Source organism: Cebidichthys violaceus, unplaced genomic scaffold (assembly GCF_023349555.1).
Source record: "Cebidichthys violaceus isolate CVI_PGR_0920_01 unplaced genomic scaffold, fCebVio1.0.p SCAF_19, whole genome shotgun sequence".
Classification (NCBI taxonomy): Eukaryota; Metazoa; Chordata; class Actinopteri; order Perciformes; family Stichaeidae; genus Cebidichthys; species Cebidichthys violaceus.
In genome coordinates this window covers 12,947,661-12,967,093 of record NW_027176361.1, presented here as the reverse complement: position 1 = coordinate 12,967,093, position 19,433 = coordinate 12,947,661, and the positions used below count along the sequence as shown (strand labels likewise).

At 42.0% G+C, this 19,433-nt stretch overlaps 1 protein-coding gene across 2 annotated transcripts in view; it reads right to left on the bottom strand.

The window, feature by feature from the left end:
* The window catches only part of ank2b (ankyrin 2b, neuronal), a 78,413-nt gene that overhangs the window by 42,322 nt on the left and 16,658 nt on the right, over positions 1-19,433 (bottom strand). Inside the window, exons 6-26 of one of the 2 annotated variants that reach the window (XM_068713736.1) lie at positions 19,012-19,197; positions 15,827-15,850; positions 13,635-13,733; positions 12,607-12,705; positions 12,365-12,463; positions 11,302-11,499; positions 11,051-11,149; positions 10,249-10,347; positions 10,031-10,129; positions 9,718-9,915; positions 7,910-8,008; positions 7,333-7,431; positions 5,795-5,992; positions 5,323-5,421; positions 5,118-5,216; positions 4,585-4,683; positions 4,379-4,477; positions 3,674-3,746; positions 2,978-3,031; positions 1,086-1,227; positions 559-570 (exon numbers count right to left, since the gene is read on the bottom strand). In XM_068713736.1, coding sequence (XP_068569837.1) covers positions 559-570; positions 1,086-1,227; positions 2,978-3,031; positions 3,674-3,746; positions 4,379-4,477; positions 4,585-4,683; positions 5,118-5,216; positions 5,323-5,421; positions 5,795-5,992; positions 7,333-7,431; positions 7,910-8,008; positions 9,718-9,915; positions 10,031-10,129; positions 10,249-10,347; positions 11,051-11,149; positions 11,302-11,499; positions 12,365-12,463; positions 12,607-12,705; positions 13,635-13,733; positions 15,827-15,850; positions 19,012-19,197 — 2,273 coding nt within the window. The remainder of the gene's footprint in view (positions 1-558; positions 571-1,085; positions 1,228-2,977; positions 3,032-3,673; positions 3,747-4,378; positions 4,478-4,584; positions 4,684-5,117; positions 5,217-5,322; positions 5,422-5,794; positions 5,993-7,332; positions 7,432-7,909; positions 8,009-9,717; positions 9,916-10,030; positions 10,130-10,248; positions 10,348-11,050; positions 11,150-11,301; positions 11,500-12,364; positions 12,464-12,606; positions 12,706-13,634; positions 13,734-15,826; positions 15,851-19,011; positions 19,198-19,433) is intronic. The other variant, XM_068713735.1, reaches the window with a different exon arrangement.

The window sequence follows — 19,433 nt, the reverse complement described above, 5'->3', positions numbered from 1 at the left end:
TGGTAAAACAACAACTAGGTTTCACATTAGTGTTTTCATAACACAAACAAGAACAAACTAAGAATATTAACTGCATCCAGGCTAGCATTGCCTCACACACGTTTTACATCTTACTAGCTAAAGGAAAACAACAGGGCGCTAATCTAGAAAGACTAAGAGTCTAAAGTCACACTAGAGGTGAGGACTACACTGTAAGGCTGTACAGTAGTGCTTCAAACTAGACTAAACACAAACATGCTAACATGCTCACACTGGCTATGCTAACAACTGATTTAAGCAGCTATAATGTTTACCATTTTGCAAATTATCAGTCAACCTAAACTATAGCTGAAGCTGATGGGAGAATGGGATCACCAAAGTCATCAGCACTCATCCTCTGGGGACCATGAATGTATGGGCCAGAGTGGTGGACAGAATACCAACCAACACTTACGAAACACAAAGTTGTGATTTAAATAAATATCTAATTTCACTAGTGCAACATCAAGTTAAAGGGAGACGGTTAAACTGGTTCCTTCAGCAGTGATGAAGATGTAAAAGGCCAGCGTCAGCACATACCTTTGCATTCGACTATGAAGGCATGACGAGGAAGACCAATGATGAAGTATGAGCAGGAGAGGTTGCAAAACACACACACACACACACACACACACACACACACACACACACACACACACACACACACACACACACACACAGTGTATTTGAGTTTGTGTCCTTTGAGATTGGTGATGATAAAGTTAGAACAACCAAACACAGCAAATATCACTAATTACAATAGAAGAGGGTCAGACGTGGGTTTTACATATCACCGAGAGGATGTTAAAATGGGAACAACAGCAGCTTCATTTACTGCTTTTAAACAGTGTTTGGAACACAAGGAACAATTGTTTGCTTCATGGAGCAGATGAGCATTAGTTAGTGCATGAAGCAGACGAGCGTAAACTGGGTCAGACGCAACCCATGCAAGAACAAGTTCCTCACTTCCAGGCGTCGTTTTAGTCGGTCGGTTCACCACTGAGCCCCTGTCAAACTGTTGGAGCTGCTTCTTGGTAAAGTGAAACATGTGATCGAGTTTGACGTACCTGTCAGTGCGCCCCCCCTCCAGGCTGAAGCGGAGGTAGTTCATTCCGTCCAGATACTGTCCTGGTAGGGAGTCATCTCCCAGCTCCCTGAGGTCCTCGGCCCTCAGATACTCCCCTCCGTCCCCGGTCATCGTGTCGTCACCTTGGGAGAGAAAACAAAACAAACAGATTAAAGCAGCACACAGGTTATCATGCAGTGACATGAACATAGACATTAAATTGGGGCTCACAGTATTTCGTCATTATTATTCTTTATTATATTCATTATTATATTGGATAAATTCAGCCATGTCAGCGATTATATTTTAAAATCCTGACTCCTGATAAATGATTTTGTTGTGAATAACTCACTTAGAAATTTTGCAGTAATCATAATTTCATTCTGGGCGTGTCGACAATCAAAGGCTTTTATGTTGACGATCATCAGTAAGAGTCAGACATCTCACCCACATGGAAGCTAAGACACTTTAGCCCTGGTCTAGCAGAGAGCATTGTACTACGTTAACAACACAGACTGCAGTTAGACAGAGATGTTCTGGTGGTACACTGGCTACATGGACATCATTCTGTGAGTTATCATCTTCATGTTAGCTGAAGGCATTTCAGGCATTGACTGAGTTTCACTACTCCTCTTTAATCTTCTTCTTAATGTGGGTCACAAAACATTATTATACTCACTCTGATTCTGAAGCTGCCCTGAATCTACACCAACAAAAAAACATCTTTGGGCAATTACATCAAATGTACTGTAACTAATGCTGACAGCCACTTGTGTTGAGGTGGGAATTGTTTCAGCAGCATTCCAGTGAATCAGTATTTCATAATGTTTCATTGTGGTGTTGGACATAAGCTTTGAAGTACTTTCACTCTCTTTGCTCTGAACTTCTCCCTCTTCTCTAGAGAACAAACATTTTCGGAAAAAAGATATTTTGAAATAGAGTTGATTTGCTTTCTTCCAGAAAGGGAGACAAAAAAAATAGATACCACTTTCATATTTGTACATTATGTATGGCACTGGAGTTGCCAGGCAATAAGTCAAGCTTAGCATTAAGATATGATAGCCTGGCTCTCTTCATGTACTGTACCGCCCCTTTAAATCACAAATGGTTGTGTTTTTACATTTCTATTTGACATACAGGCCCCGTCTCCCTGTGTTGGTTGTGATTTCTTCTCCGGATGCTCAGGCTTCCTCCCACAGTCGAAACTCTTGCAAGTGAATGAGAGTTTGAATGGTTGTCTGGCAACTTGTCCAGGAAGTACCTGGTCTCTTGCCCAAAGTCAGCTGGGATCAGCTCCAGACCCCCCATGACCCTCTATAGTTTCTCATTAGCAGGTGTAGCTAGTGGATGGACGCATGTTTGAATAGATCAAGATGCAACATGTTTAGTAGTTAGGCTTGTAGGTGTTGGCAGGCATAGTTTTGAGTGTGTTACAGAGTCAGGCTAGCTGGTTCCAGTGGCTTTATGCTAGAAACAGCTAGCCTGACCTGACTGCAATATTATTTTTCCTTCTAAAGCGAAACCATGAGCCGCCCTTCTCTGCCTTGGATTGGCCAGTCCTGGTTGCCTTCATTGGTTGGGTTGGTTAGAATTAGGGTTAAGAATATCAGGGTAAGCCAATAAGAGGCAGAGTTGGGCGTCATACCTTCATAATTTAGTGTACTCACTCCAGCTCCCTACTATCATGTGTATTGACGCTATGAGTCTTCTAATAAGAAGACCTTCACGAGGGAAACCACTGTGGCTCAGGTCAACTTCAAGCACGTTCCCTCTGTCCCACTATATCCACACACCACTCTACAGTCAGTGCTGCAGCATTCAGCAGGTGGTACAGGCTCCTTCTCCATGCAGTACACACTCACACACTCACACACAAAGCACCGTGCTGAGTACCTTCCTCGTCCATGGGGTCGTCTGACATAACATCATCATCAACGGTGTTCAATGCTGTGGGTTGACAGCATAGTCACTCACTACTTCCTAAAATCTGCTAATGGCAGAAAAGACCTCTGAACTGGACACAAATTGGGCTTGAGACTAATGTAGGTTATTAAAGTCTGATATTGATGTCAATAGCAGATATTCCGTATTGACAGTTCCTGCTAAAATGGACATGAGATTAAAGGTTTAAAGATGGAAATGAATGTAGAACAGTTAAATGTCCTGTTGCTCAGTCTCAGTATGAGCTAATCAAAGTTACAGTACTGGTTTGGTTAGCAATCTCCTTCAAACTGCATTAATCAACTCATCTTTGTTGTCCACTTGGGGGCAGCAGAACAGATTGTGAACACAATATGTGACACATTAACATTAGCAACAACTAAACTATTAACGCATCTATCAGACATGGAGGTGCGCTAGAATAGATATGGAGTTGTTCCAATGGCCACCTGACAAATCCAATGTTTGACCAATAAACCAATGAAAAGAGGACTTTGGTCATTTTACAGATGTATAAAGTTCCTTATTGACAGTAATGGAAACACTAACATATATTCACTTGCAGGGACACACAGCGTTGTTGGACACACGGTCACTGACTCCACTGTGGGTTGATGCTGACAGGCTCTAATGTACAACATGACTCACCCTCTTCATCCGAGACATCCAGCACTTCAGTCATGGTCTCTGGCACGTTCAGCTTGTGTTTTTCCGTCACCGTCTGGCAGCATGGGAGGAAAGGGATCCCATTAACTCTACTCCACGCCGTACAAACACCACATCTGCTTGTTTGGTAGTAAACCTAGCTGCAGTGTAACACAACAGCTCTGCAGTGTCCGTTGAAACCGTTTCAGAGACGTGTTGATTCTGATTCGTCATTATGGAGGCTGTATTATGTGCTGGTGTTGAATTATACTGAGAAGAGGTTTTAATACTTACCCTCACTGATATAGACCGGGTGGACAACGTACTAGAGACAGCAAGTCGATTTCAAGCTTTAGCTCTTTAAGGTTTTGTATTGCAACCACATATGTATTAAGTCAGGGTGTGTCTTATTGCATATGAATGATATGTTTAATTTGTAAGTATATATTTTTTTTCAAAGCATATATAGAGTTGCTTTAAAATAGAATATGTGTTTTATGCTGCAGCAGTGATCACTGGGCTCTAAACGCATTATGTGTGCAATAATAATCATTTGATGGTTCATTATATTCAAAATCTAATTAAAAAGACTAACTTAGGGTTTGTTTTCCACCAATGCAAATTTCCATTCCAGCGCAGATTCCTGCCGTCTATCACACAACCTAGAGCTTGGTATTATAACGTGATAGTGTGCATAATGTGGCGTACCGTTGTGGTGGTGATGATCTCCTCAGTGACGACTCTCAGCGTATCCACCACAGAGATGTAGCCCAGCCTCCGAGCGATACCCAGGGCAGTGTTACCATTCTGCACCAGAAAGCACAGTGGATGACTTGTGTGTCTTTGTACTGTGTGTGTGTGTGTGTGTGTGTGTGTGTGTGTGTGTGTGTGTGTGTGTGTGTGTGTTCACATACCACAGTGATAGCGTTGGGCTTGGCACCGTTTTGCAGCAGGACGTTAATGATGTGTGTGTTTCCTTGCTGGGCTGCCTGGTGAAGGGGAGTGTATCCATTCTGGAAAGGAAAGCAAATACGTAAATACATTGATTCTTCAAAGTTTGCTTTGTTTCTAAAAGGTCTTTAACATTCAGGCAGCTGATGTGAAATAACATGAGCCTCACAACATGTGTGTCTCTGGTATAAGTTACCGACTTCTGACTAGAAGAGAATATGTAGTTTGAACGAAGTTAAAGTAGATGTTGTGTAATAACTAGACCACTTTTATGTGTAACAATATAAAATATTTTTTTGTTACAATAACAACAGTTTCTTATCAAAAGGGAATCATTTTGTCAGTAGATATAAAATATATTGTGATAATGTTTAAAAGACTTTCTCATTGAAAGCATGTTAGAAATGATAGTAGTGATCATTTTACAATGAAAGCATGAATATGAAATAAGGAATGTTAAAAATGGTGTCTGAGCGCTTTACTTTAGTGTCAGTACCTTGGTTTTGGCGTTGACATTTGCTCCATTCTGAAGCAGGAAGTTGACCATCTTGGCGTTACCATAGTGACATGCTACAATAAGCGGGGTGTATCCCAACTGCAAAACAACAGGAAACATTGTGAGGATACTGTTACTGAGGACGGAGACTGAATCACGTCATCCTATAACCAGACAGGAGGCGTAAGGTAACGCGTGTTCATACTTTGGTCTGCTGGTCCAGGTTGGCTCCGTGTTTGGATAGGATCTCGCCAACGGCCACTTTATCCTCCTGAGCCGCCAGATGGAGGGCAGTCAGGCCGCTCTGCATGAGGAGCACACGCAGAACACTTACACTGTGACAACAGACACATTCAGACACATGCTGTCCAGTCAGATAAGCTCATGTAGCTACTTTGACACAGTGAAGAAGATGTCTCCATTATCTGATTGACAGGGTGATTAAGGACCAACCTCGATGGCAGTATGTAAATGTTCTGTCAATTACTCAGACTTTCTGTGTTACTGTAACTTTAACTGTAACAAGGCACAACAGCATAAGTGCAATGATGTATAGCCTCTCACACAATGTGATACTAGAGGTATGATTAATGGATTGCTCCTCAAATTAATAAACACCAAAAAGACTGTTTAGTGTAATTGCATTGAGGATGTGTTGCTGTATTACTCCACAGTACCTTAGTTTGGACATTGACCTGGGCTTCCTTGCTCATGAGCAGGGTCGCCATGTCAGCGTGGCCCTCCTGGGAGGCCAGATGGAGCGGAGTGACACCCTGCTTGGTCAGGTTGTTGGTCTCGGCTCCGTACTGCAGCAGCACCGTGGCGATCTCCATCTGGTTCTTCTTTGCGGCGATGTGGAGCGGAGTGTAGCCATTCTGGTTGATGAGAGGAACTGGTGTCACTGAGACTGCTGACTCATCAGCTGAAAGCCTCACAAACCAAAACGCTTTTTAGGAACTAGCCTTGACAGCCTTGGTGTAAGAGTTATTTTGTATTCTTAACATTTTTTTAATGTTAAGGTAATTGGTCATGTTGCCTGTTAAGATAAAGGCTCCTCTAGTCTGTCCTGCTATTGGATCATTTCTGGTTGACTCCTTTACGTAGGCTGCAGTGCTAGTTAGGCTTTGATGGAGCAGGATGAGGAGCAACAATTTTTCAGACCGCAGATTAAAGACTTTTTAGTCATAGCCAGCAGAAGGTCAGTGTTTTGGTACTCCAGTTATTGCATAAGGATTTAGTGTATTGTTGGTTTACATAGAATAAAACCACTTTTGACTACGAGCTACGAGCCTCATCACTGGACAGCTAACGAGAAAAGTTTAGCCTGCAAGAGCACCTAAGTTAAGCTACACGAGTCAGAGAAAACAAGCTGCCGCTACACTCGGTGTCACGTCAGGTTATCCTCTAATGTTGTAAAATAATCTCAAATGTTTTATGCCAAATATAATGAATATGTTTTCAGAATGGTAGTAGCACACTGCTAAAACACACATCTGACCAAGGGATTTGACGAGTATGAGAGGACAAGGCCGGCTATATCTTCACTGTCAACACATCTCATGTGTACAGGAGAACCACCAAGTAGTGTGTGCATCAAAGCCTGATATCACTTCTGCCTGTGTGCCGTAGAGCTCCACTGTTATTCAAAGAAATCAGTGAGAGACACTGTTGGACCTGGTGACATGAACTCACACTCAATCCCACAAACACCCACCTGCTGCTCCAAAATACTCACTGCAGCACCACATGTGTGTTGATCCTCTGCTCAAAATAGTCCCCAACAAATACAATACCACTTCCTCCTGGTTGAGTGACGTTTGTTAAAGACGACAGTGAGCTGTTTCAGGAAATAAGCCTCATCAAAGATGACACTACGGTATACATTACTTTAACCACCGAGCTTCAATATCACCAGACAAAACATCAGTGGAGCTTCTGTTTTTAACAGTGGCCTGAAGGTTAGAGACCTTTCCTTAGAGGAGTCCATCTCCTCGACTGCTTCCACTGGAAAGATGTCTGCTCGTAACAGCAGTATGTTTATGATGTTTATGATGTTTATGGTGTTTATGGTGTTCATGATGGCACGTTACGCCTGCGGTCCGATTTCACCATCCCATTTGTACCTTGATCTTAAACTGTCCACTACTTTACGCATCTTAAACTCAGCATTTCCAGTTATTGCCAGCAGAGCCAGCTCTCTACTGTGGACTCTCACCTTGGCCATGGTGCGGGGGGACGCTCCTTTGTCCAAAAGCAGGAGCGCCACCTTCTGGTTATCGTAATGTGCTGCGACATGAAGCGGGGTGAGGCCGTTCTGAGAGGGATGGACGGTGAGCGCACGAGGTTTAGACAGCAGTTAGTGCAGCACACACACACACACACACACACACACACACACACACACACACACACACACACACAGAGTTAAGAGGACTTAGTTAGACTGCAGGTTGAGATGAATTAAAGATATATGGGACAGCAGAAGCTGAAAGGATCAAAGGGATCTTGATGTAAACAGGCTTCTGTTATCTGTTGTCTGTTTTCTGGGATTTAGCAGTTAATCCAAACGAGGGAATGACTTGATTGAAACTAGGCTCACCACTGCTCTTGTAGTCAACTTAACCTCAACACAGAAAAATGGCAAAACCCGTTTTAAAAAACGTTTTAAATGTACATGCAGGAAAAGGATTCACCAAACATTTAGAGAGTGGGAATCATTCTAATCATATTTTACATCATAAACAACACTCCAAAAACTATAAAGATGAATGGTTTATATTTTGAATGCTTACCTTTCCAGCAAAATCCGGTGGAGCTTGACGCTGCAGCAGAAGTTTGGCTACATCCAGGCTTCCGTACTTGGAGGCCACATGCAGGGGAGTAAAACCTTTCTGTGGAGGGAAAGAGAAAGGAGATCAAACTTTAGAGACAGTGAACACAGGACGTCATCTCAAGGCAGACATACATTTCAGTTATTAGTGCCTATGATCTCCCTCTACATAAATATTACTTACACACAAGCAAGTTATTTATTTATTTCATTTGAATGTGTTGTTATTGTATAATTATTTCCCCTCCCTTTCATATTCTTTAGATTTAAGTCGGATCATTGTATCTGTCATGGGGCCTTGAGGGACAGCACGGTTGGAACATGGGAAATAGTCCACTAGACTGGAATGTTTTACATATTGACAAAATGATACTAAATAAAAGTAAATTCTCCTCAGATATGGTCCCCTGAGGGACAATGGGTGACTTTAAACAATAGAAAGAACAACTAGCCGACTGACATGCTGATGCAACTCTCGGTAACCGTAACCAAAAATATGAAACATAACCCTTTCACAATGAATCCAGCAGAGGGGGCCCTTTACCTATATAGCATGACTAGTCTGGAGCTGGAGGAAACCACATGATCAGTGTTTTTATGACCAAGCCCTGCCCATGGATGGAGCAATCCTTTGTTTGTCAAACCCCGGATTATATCTGATGTAATAGGTGATTGGACAAAACAGAAAAAAAGAACAGAGAGGAGATGGATGGGGGAGAGAGGAAAGGGCGTCCTTAAAAAAAACCAATGCAAATAAGGACTGATATGAACATGCTTGGATGGATGGAGAGCGTTATCCTTGCATGAAAACAACTTTTCCTGATTGTGGCCGTAGCGACAGCCACACCCTTCCTCCCCAGAGGGAAACCAAGGAGAGAGACATGGAGGGTGGGAGAGGAGAACCACTGAATCCTAACGAACACACTGCATCACAGAGAGCTTTGTCTCACCCTTCATGGCGTATGAATACATTAAAGGACTAATCTGTGCTAGTCTAGATGCAAAGTGCCTCAGCAGCTTCTTGTGGTGAACACCTCCACAGTGATGATGATGAATCACTTGACTGCGTTCAGAGGAACGATTCTCAGCCTCGTCAATTATTCACCAAAAGTGGGTCAGACAGAGACCTGCACATACAGTGAAACTGTACCTTCTTTACTGGCTGAGTTAGGCTGACGACGTCCTGACTACAGCGAGATAAACAGTCATTTTCTCATCAGAAGTGTATTCCCCACATGGCTGGGAGGCATTTGGTTTCTGACGTCATTCAATGAAATAATGAAATCCTCAATCAGGGACAGATTGAGGATTTCAGTAAGGGTTGCCAAGTTCCTATTGGCAACCATTTAAAAAAAATGGCAACTAATCCTTGTCCTATGGGGACAGGAAAAAGCAAAACCTGCACCCTGAAATACATTCATACTAAATGTGTGTTGTGTCAGAGACTTAAACGTCGCTGTTACAGTTAGAAACAGAAGCAGACGTTGATTCACATGAGCCGTTTGTTTACTCAGGTGCACAAAGGCTTCTGTTCTAAAGACAATGGCAAAGCAAATTAAGTTGTTTGTAACTGTAGAGTATCTTAATTATTCAAAATATCAGGTGATTAAAAATGGCATCATATTCTTAGTTCCGGCAAACCAAAAGCTGATGAGTCAACCACTTTTAAAAAAGTCGAGCCCTGCTGGCTACTCTTGGAATGCTTCTAGGACTTAGCTGGAGGTAAAAATGTGCTCAAATTTAAAGACAAAACATGTCTCCTCAACCCACCTTGGTGGCCAGTGAGTGTGAAGCTCCGGCCTCCAGCAGGACTGAGGCTGTCTCCACCTGGCCCTCCCTGGCGGAGATGTGAAGGGGGGTGTAGCCGTTGGTTGTGGCAGCGTCCGGATGGGCCATGTGTTGCAGCAGCAGCTGCACAATCTCTGTTTTTCCCAGACGGGACGCGATGTGGAGGGGAGTCTGGTCCTCCTGAAGACGGCACAGTGACACCAGAATGAACACTTTGTAGCTGATTCTGCATGGAGGCAAAGCCCTGAAGCACACCTGTTCCCTGGTGTGCTGCTATAGATAACAGCAGTCTCACCCGTGCCCTGGCGTCCACCATTGCTCCGTTCCTCAGCAGACATCGGACCACCTCCACCTGACCTGCCCTGGCTGCCATGTGTAGCGCTGTTTCCCCACGCTGTACAACATACAGGTCAGCCGGCTCAATTCACACATAGTTAAACATAATGAAACCGTATTATTTCTAGTCACTACTCTCACTTAAAAATAACTAAATCACAAATGACTTTCACTCACAATATTGCTGACGTCGGCCGAGGCTCCATTCTGCAGCAGCAGCAGGACGATGTTCAGGTGACCCATGAAGGCTGCAACGTGGATGGGAGTCAAACCAGACTGCACACCGGAAGAGCAACAATAGGGCGAGTCAGACATGTCGAACATACATCTGTTCCTCAAGAAGAGCTCATCAAGCTAAGTACTGTACAGTAATATGATCACAAACATATTTGTGGTCAAAAACAAAATCTTTGAGAAAATATATTTCCCTTGAAACGTCATTGACACACAATACACTCTTGTTGTTTGGGAACCCAACTTCTCGGTGACCAGTCCGTTTTTTAGGGATGGATTTGTAATCCACGTTACTTACACAATATGTATTTAGTAATATAGTCCATCAGTTAAACAGTCAAATACTATACATATAGAATGACATGGTACTGAGTCAACTTGATGACTATTTGTGCAACTCTTTGTTTAAGCAATTCACATTACCCCATAAACATCCCTCACAGTGGCAGCTGTTCAGTGAAATGTACAGTTTACTGAACAAGTTTGTCTTCTGATGTTTAGCGGTACGGCTTCAAAGCTTCTTGTCAAAAGGGTTAATGTGGAATTTCCTTTCAAAGAATACAGTGTGAGTCCATATTAGATATATATTCATATTTGTTTAAGTTGATTCTTAATATCAAAATAAAAAGTTGGCTGTTAACCTGCACTCTAGAACTCTTTGTAAAGCCAGACGTATGATGCCAAACAGACCCTGACCCGTCAGGGAGTACCAGTAGGTCCACTTCCACTCAGGTTCGTGACGTACCTCTGTAATGGCCTGGATAGAGGCTCCATATTTGACCAGCAGCTCCATCACTTTCACTCGGTTCTTCTTACAGGCGATGTGCAGCGGAGTGAAGCCGTTCTGTCACACACACACACACACACACACACACACACACACACACACACTAACAGTAAGTAAAGGATGAACCCAGAGCTGAATGACAGTCATCAGAGCCTGCTCCGTCCTCAGCTTGGTCTGTCCATAGGAGGGTTGTTACAGATGTTTCCTACCAGAGCCCTTGCGTTGGGGTTGGCCCTCTTGTCCAGCAGCAGCTTGGTGACTCTGTAGTGGCCGCAGTGAGCTGCCACATGTAGCGCTGTCAGGTAGTCCAGCGTCACATCGTCAACGGGAGCCTTGTGCTGCAGAAGGTGTTTGACGCATTCAACATGGTCGCCTTGCGCCGCCATGTGAAGAGGAGACAGCCCATTCTACAATGTGAAAGAGAACGATTTACTTTGAAGGAGACGGATAGAAATGAAAACAGAGTGAGTATTAGACACAAGCTCAGCTTCAAATGGAAGCCAATGCTGCCCTGTGTCTGCTGGCTGTGTAAATAGCCAATTGCTTGCTAACACGTTAGCGATTAATCAATATAAGACCATAATATGTGTCTGTGATGTTTACATTGAATTCATTCATATTTGAAGTGTTTTGTTTTTATTCTAATACTGCTGAAATGAAGCATTACAAACTTTAAATGCAGTCGTACCCAGAATCAGAACATTGACACAAATACAGCTACAGTGAGAATGACGTCAATAGACTGATAGCAGGGAAACAAAAAGGAAGTGAGCTGTTCGCTATGTCAAAGGTGCAAACATATACCTGTCAAAATGATATGTTGTATCCTGCTAGCGAGCACCATGCTAACACGACTCAATACACCCAGCAGTTCACAGTGGAGTTCCAACAGCAACCTTACTTCTGTATATGAACAGCATGCTGCTGTGGGTCCAAAGGAAACTACTTTCAAAGCACAGTGTCTTATAGTTACACCTCTTTTTCTACATCTGTTTAATAAATAAGAATCCTTTGTACAGAAATGACATCTCCCAAACTGTCAAAGTGTTCTTTAAAACAGTTCTTGAAGAGGTTTAAATCCTAAAGAACCACATTCTGACAATGTGTACTGGACTACCTGGTGCAGAGAACCTCATGTTAGGAAGTGTAACTTTGAGGAAACTGATGACTGTATACACTCTCTACTATTAATCTGTTAACCAACAAATATGACACAGTTTGAAAAGGAAACCTGCTTTAAGTGTATAAAAGGTGAATGCACAGGAGACACACCTTGGTCCTGGCCAGCAAGGGCGCTCCTCTTTCCAGCAGCAGCTCCACAGCTGTATCATGTCCACTCCGGGCCGCACAGTGTAGGGGAGTCAATCCATCCTGCAGAACACACAAACGTATCAATAGTCATTCAGTACATACTGACAGAACAACCGTAATTTAACTTTGCAAATGTTGAGGTCAACGGCTGACCTTGAGCTAACCCTTCGTAACCACGACGATACTAGAGTTTAGATACTCACCCTTGTTTTAGCATCAATCTGAGAGCCACGGTCCAGCAGCAGGCCAACCATGTTAGTGTTGCCACGCTTGGACGCCACATGTAGAGGAGTAATCCCGTTCTACGGAGAGAAAAAGGACTTTTAGTTACAGTTATATATATATATATATATATATATATATATATATATATATATATATTTAGACACATTCTAAATATGTGTTAAAAGGTTACTAATATGGAAATTGCATCTATGCTCATATAGTTGTATATGAGGGGTGAATATTAGTGTATATATAGTTGAGAATGCAATCATATATAAAACAATCAAATACCATATGTCATGTTCAAAAGTAAACAACTGGCGAACCTGAATTCAGCATCTAATTTAAAGGGAATGTGATTTGTACTTCTTGCATCGATTAACTGACTAATCAACTGATTAGTAAATCTTAAATATATTTTATTTAAAAATAAAAATACACTTGCATTCAAATGTTATCTTGTGCTTTTCAATTTGATGTTGAGTTGCTATTCACTGTTTGCTTGTTCCACTCTACACTGACACTGTACACTACTCTGAACCAGTCCAGTCTGACAGTGACTCAAACTGGAAGCGGGTATGCCTCATGCAGACACGAGAGGAGTGCCTTCTCTCAAACCTTTTACCCACATACCATTTCAAATCTGGTGGAAACAACATGTTAGCCACACAAGCAATCCCATGAGGCGTAGCAGAGTGCAAGGTGAGACAAAGAAGAAGCTATTTCTAGCCACACTGCTCGCATGGCTGAAAATAGAACATCTGAATTTGTTTTATGGACGATATTAAAGGGACAAAAACAACAACTGAAAGGCTAGAAATTAAAGTCAAGAGAGGAACCCACAAAACTACAAAGAGGCAAATGCTATAGGTTTCCAAAATCACAGATTTGCTAGAAATGAAACCTAAGAGCAAACAGCCCTGAAATCCAGTAGCCACCAGTACTGAGCAGAAGTGTTCCAGTGAGAGGATACTGTACTTCCATGCTTCTTAGAGAGGAACCCTACCCTCGCCGTGAAGTCCACTGCTGCCCCTCGGTTCAGAAGCAGCGTGGCCACATTGACGTTGCCATAGTGGGCGGCGATATGGAGGGGAGTGAATCCGCTCTGGAAGACACACAGGAAAGAGAAAAACACACAGGGAGGGGGTCAGAGGTCAGACATCAGCCTTTACTTCATGTCCGTGAACTTTGAATCGTGACTCTTGATCTTTAGTCTTCCCAGCATGCAGCAGTCGCATCAAGCATCACAGGTGAACAAAAACTGAACTGAGAGCAAAGAAAATGAAATAAAAAGTCACAGGAAAAAGTAAAAATCTGTTCTGAAAATGTCCAAGTCAGAATCTGTAGCACCCACACACACAACCCCAAAACACACTCAGAAATGTCACTTCCATGCAGGTTATCAAACACAGAAAGAAACGTAAAGAAGGCCTTCATAGGCTCCAAAACACAATTTGAAATGAAAACAACAGAAACTGAAGCAGAACAAGTAGATGTACAGAATACAGAGATAGTCATCAAGATCGACGTGAAGATGGACAAACACTATTGGCACCAAATTATAGAAAAATCATAAAAAGGGAACATTTCTGATCAACACCAAAGTGCACTATGTCAACTGTACGTCATAGAAGTAATAGAGTTAGCAATGAGAAATATATGAGAGAAGTTAGAGATTGCAGAGCAGGTTGGAGTAGTGGTGAGAGTCTTGCCTTACCTTGCCATTCTGTAAGTGTGGTCCGATTTAATGTGAAAAAGTTGTTTACAAAAGTGTGAAGAATACAGTGGCTAACGTGATGGTTTAAAAACGTTACACAGTCAGAAGCTAGGAATGGTGCAAATGAAGGTAGCATGGGTGCAACATGCTGTGCAATGCCAAGTCTCCGGCTAAGAAGGTGAGACCTCTAGAGCTCTACAAGTTCCCGGGTCAGAACTCACGTTAACTCACGTTAACTCACGTTAACTGTTCAGTCATATGCTAGTGATTTAGAGATCTACATACAAGCATGCATTTAAAATACTTGATCAGGATTGCCAATATTAAAATCAAATGATTGAATCAATTGAAATGTTTCTATTTGTGTGCATTAAGGATTTTAGAAAAAATAACATTTGCATATTACTTAACATGTTTGAAAAAGCAAAATGCCTGCCACAATGGATGTTAGAATGGAAATAAAAAGCAGAGCACTGCCATATTGACATTGTGTGAACTGCCTCAAAAGCCTCTAACATTGCAGACAATATGCAATCAAACAAACTATACAATAAATATTGTTATTGTGGAAATATGTCCTCTGGCGTCCGTTATAATATATGTCAAAGTGAGGAAATGGACATTTCAACTATAGACTTTAAGAACATGTTTTCATTTTCAGGGTTTATGTAGACGGCACATTGTCAGCTCAATTGAAAATGAAAACAGAGATCAATTTTACTTTTTAATATTATCTTGTTGAACAATGTTATGCTTTGTAGTACACTGAAAATGATTGATCGATCAAGTTTTTGCTTTGACAGTGGCCTATTTATACATCTTGAACATGAAAATACAAATCAGAGTTTTAGCATTTTAAAGGCACACAAATAGGAAATAACATTTTAATTTGATCAAATGATTTCATTTGTATTTTGCCAGCACTGGACTTCCATACTTAAGGTAGTTTATTGTATTCTATAGTTCAACCAATACTGTTTGAAACTAATCAGGTCATAGTGCTTCCTAGAAGTCATGCAACACAACAGACAAATCACAAGACAAGATACACGTATAGCTGTTCACAAAGACGCATCAGCACAGCATTCATCAAAAAAAAAACCTTGCAGGAGAGAAATGTGATCAATAAAAACAAATCAATAACCCTTACGTCTCAGTCATGACGTTATTTAGAGGTATTCATTAATGATAAGGCAGAAACAAAAAGGTTGTCCTGACTGGTGACAAAAAAAGTTAAGCTGGGGATAAAACGATGAAAATGCACACAGACAGAATGAATAAACAAGATCTGAAGCTGAAAATGAAAGATTTGCTGACAGTGCGAGCACAGGACAGTTAACCTCTTATTATACCAAACCAACAGAAAGTGTAAAATATCCAAATGATCTTTATTTACAGCATGCAGTGCTGAGGAAGTGAGAGAAAATAAACGGTGGAGGGAAAGAAAAGTGAAAGAAGGAAACGGGACGGTGAGTGTATACCTCAGTAGTCCTATTGACCATCATCTGAAGCAGCAGGAACAGGAGGGAAAGAGCAGTTAGGATGGTTGAACACATTACTGCACTGCAGTCACATCCTCAGCAGCACCGCTGCGCTGGAACTAAGCTGGCAAGAGACGTGGCTGGAGCGGCTCACCCCCCTTCAGCCCTCTACGTCAGAGGTGATGAAGCTAATGACCGCTTCAATTACTTGGTCCTTTGCTTATATGATTGTTTGGTCCAACATTTTTTAAGAACAGTGAAAAATACTGATTGCAATATAATTGTAATAAGTAGAATTTATTGAACGGTGTTTTTGGGAACGTTCACAAACCAATATTTAGCCCGTTTGATTCATACTCTAGTGCGGTTCATTGTGAAGTAAACGCAGTGATCGTAAACACCACCTCTCCCAAGCGAATCCTAGTGTGGTTCAACTCCAGTGAAAACTTCTGTATAACTGATCCACTGGAAGGAAGTGACTAAATAAAGTCCACAGAAATAGTGATGAAGAAGGGATTCATGCACACAGTAAATATAGTAAGACTTTGACGCTGCTCCTTCCTAAATGCCCCCAGCGTATCAGCTCTGATCCGCACTAGCCAACTGGACTATAGCTTGTGAAACGGCCCTTAATTGATTAAAACAGAATGTTTTGACAGGAAAGGTTTCTTTTTCAATATGATTATTAGTTTATTGAACTGACATGTTAGCAGACAGCTCAGATGTTGATCACTGGACTGGTTTACCAAGGTTTTTACATATATGTTCAATGTTTACATGTGTGTTCCATGTTTACATATGTGTTCCATGTTTACATGTGTGTTCCATGTTTACATGTGTGTTCCATGTTTACATATGTGTGCCATGTTTACATGTGTGTTCCATGTTTACATGTGTGTTCCATGTTTACATGTGTGTTCCATGTTTACATGTATGTTCCATGTTTACATGTGTGTTCCATGTTTACATGTATGTTCCATGTTTACATGTGTGTTCCATGTTTACATGTCATGTTTACATGTATGTTCCATGTTTACATGTGTGTCCCATGTTTACATGTCATGTTTACATGTATGTTCCATGTTTACATGTGTGTTCCATGTTTACATATGTGTTCCATGTTTACATATGTGTTCCATGTTTACATGTGTGTCCCATGTTTACATGTGTGTTCCATGTTTACATGTGTGTTCCATGTTTACATGTGTGTTCCATGTTTACATATGTGTTCCATGTTTACATGTGTGTCCCATATTTACATGTGTGTCCCATGTTTACATGTGTGTCCCATATTTACATGTGTGTCCCATGTTTACATGTGTGTTTGAGTGTGACTGTCCATGCTGCTGTTTATAGGGAAGCATCACGACAGCTGAACCACATATTCTAAATGCATGCTCCCTGAGTTGCCTCCACAGTGTTTAGTTACATAACAACATAATTGGTGCCTTGTTGAAATATATGGTAGCAACAATACCTAACATTCAGGAAGATAACCGACTGAGCTGTGCAGTAAATCATCTCCACTCCAGCCACGTCACTTAAAGAGGAACGCTTTGGTCCTACATCAACAGGTAACTGTGACTTCCCACCAATACCGGATTGACCCCAGATTGATCCCCCACCCCCCACCCCCCCCACCCATTGGTTGCATGCAGCCTTGATTAACACCACCATACAACCTGCAGACAGTGGCACACTCCATGCAGTGGACAGTGCTACACTTAGACACCGGTACAGCGAGGTAGGAGGGGGGTGATGGGGAAGTGTGTGAGAGGAGGCATTTAAAGAGAGAAAGGAAAAAGAGGGAGAGACCCAGTTAGTGGCAGGACCAGAGACACTGAACGAGAGAGGAAGAGAGAAACAGAGAGCTGCACAGACACACAGATGGAGACACAAGGAGCACAGCTTCATGGCAAAAGTACATCACGACAAGTTAGTGGTCTGCTATCATACACTGAATCAAAATCATAACATTGGAGGAGCCTATTTACACCTGCTGTGATTGGTATCTGATCGTTGACATGATTCAGTTTAGTCAGATCGGCTTGAAGTTTCTGTGTTAAAGACGTGTTGGTACACGCTACGTCTGCATTTGCTCTTTATTAAGTGGTCACTCTCTCTGCTCTTGTGCGTCCTTTCTCATGGCTCCTCAGAACGGAAACAAGAGCTTTGAGATGGCGAACAAGGAACGAGGAGCAAGGAAATCTCAAATAAGGGACTTGGGGGTACCTAATGTTGAGTAATGCTGTACTGAACTAGCTCTAACTTATCAAGACTGCCGTACATCCCTGTGACTTCTAAGTTTTGGTTTTCCTGTTAACTTTCATTCCTGATGACACATCTGGACCCATAGGATTTACTGGGTAAAACACTGTGGGTAGAATTATAGTCATCTATGGAGACAGAAATAAAATAACACAAGAGCATATCTTAACATTTCAGATATAAATCTTTTTCATGGGCTTAAATATCATAATTGGACACAAACAGAACAGCTTTGCTTTATATAGAAACATCCCCCTGTATATAAAACTATCATAAGCATACGTAGAAGCACACCTTACATATGTGTATGTAGGTGTGTAGGTGGGGATGTCATCGCTATGGGCTGAAAGATCATCCCTGTGGGTAGAAACCTCATCATCCAGGCTTCTACCGTCATCATCATCAGCAGTAATGTCATTACTACAACTGCAGCTCAGCCTACACAGGAGACGTCCACACCACCGGACCGTAATCTCCTTCTATGTAATTGTATGTTGTCAGCTTTCCACCTACTCATCGACTTTGCACAATTAACATGACGGATTAGACCCTGTGCATTTGAAGATAGAATGAGAACAGTGTGATCAGATTGTTGATTATCGGGATAACTTATCCAGATACAACTGACATTTTTATAGCAAATGTAAACAAGGGCTTTCCATCCAAACACTCTAATCCATATCTAATATGCTAGAACCATTTACATTAAAAAGAGAGCTAGACTAGTGTTCAATGCTTTACCTTCTACATTCTGTACTCAAATACCACCAGATCCACGACAGCCTCATATTTCACATATTTTATAGAAGTCCTCAAGACCACGGTATGGACACATTTGCACAAACAAATAGCACCACAATTAGCTTGACTTGCACACATGCCAACCTACCCCAACTCAAATGGTGCTATGGGCTTACCTTCGACTGGACATCAGCATTGTGGTCGTTCTGGAGGAGCAGGGCGGCTGACTTGGTGTCGTCCTTGCGCGCAGCAATGTGCAAGGCAGGCAGGCGGACCTTGCCTTTAGTGTCGTTCTCCAGTAGGACAGAAACCACCTGGTTGTGGCCCTGTTGGAGGGCGATGGCCAGAGGGGTGAAGCCATCCTGGGTGAAAGAAGACAAGTTCAGTTTAGCTACATCTCATTTAGTAAGGACTCTAAAATGAATATGAACGATTGATATGTCCCCAGCATTGATTCCATCAGACAATCACAGCCATGTGATTGCTCTCACTTCATCTTTTTGACAGAAAATTCAGTTTTACCATTTGCTTTTACCCTGAAGCCTTTCCTATCACTGCTAAGCGTCCATCAATAAAACTCAACACTTCCTCCATGTAC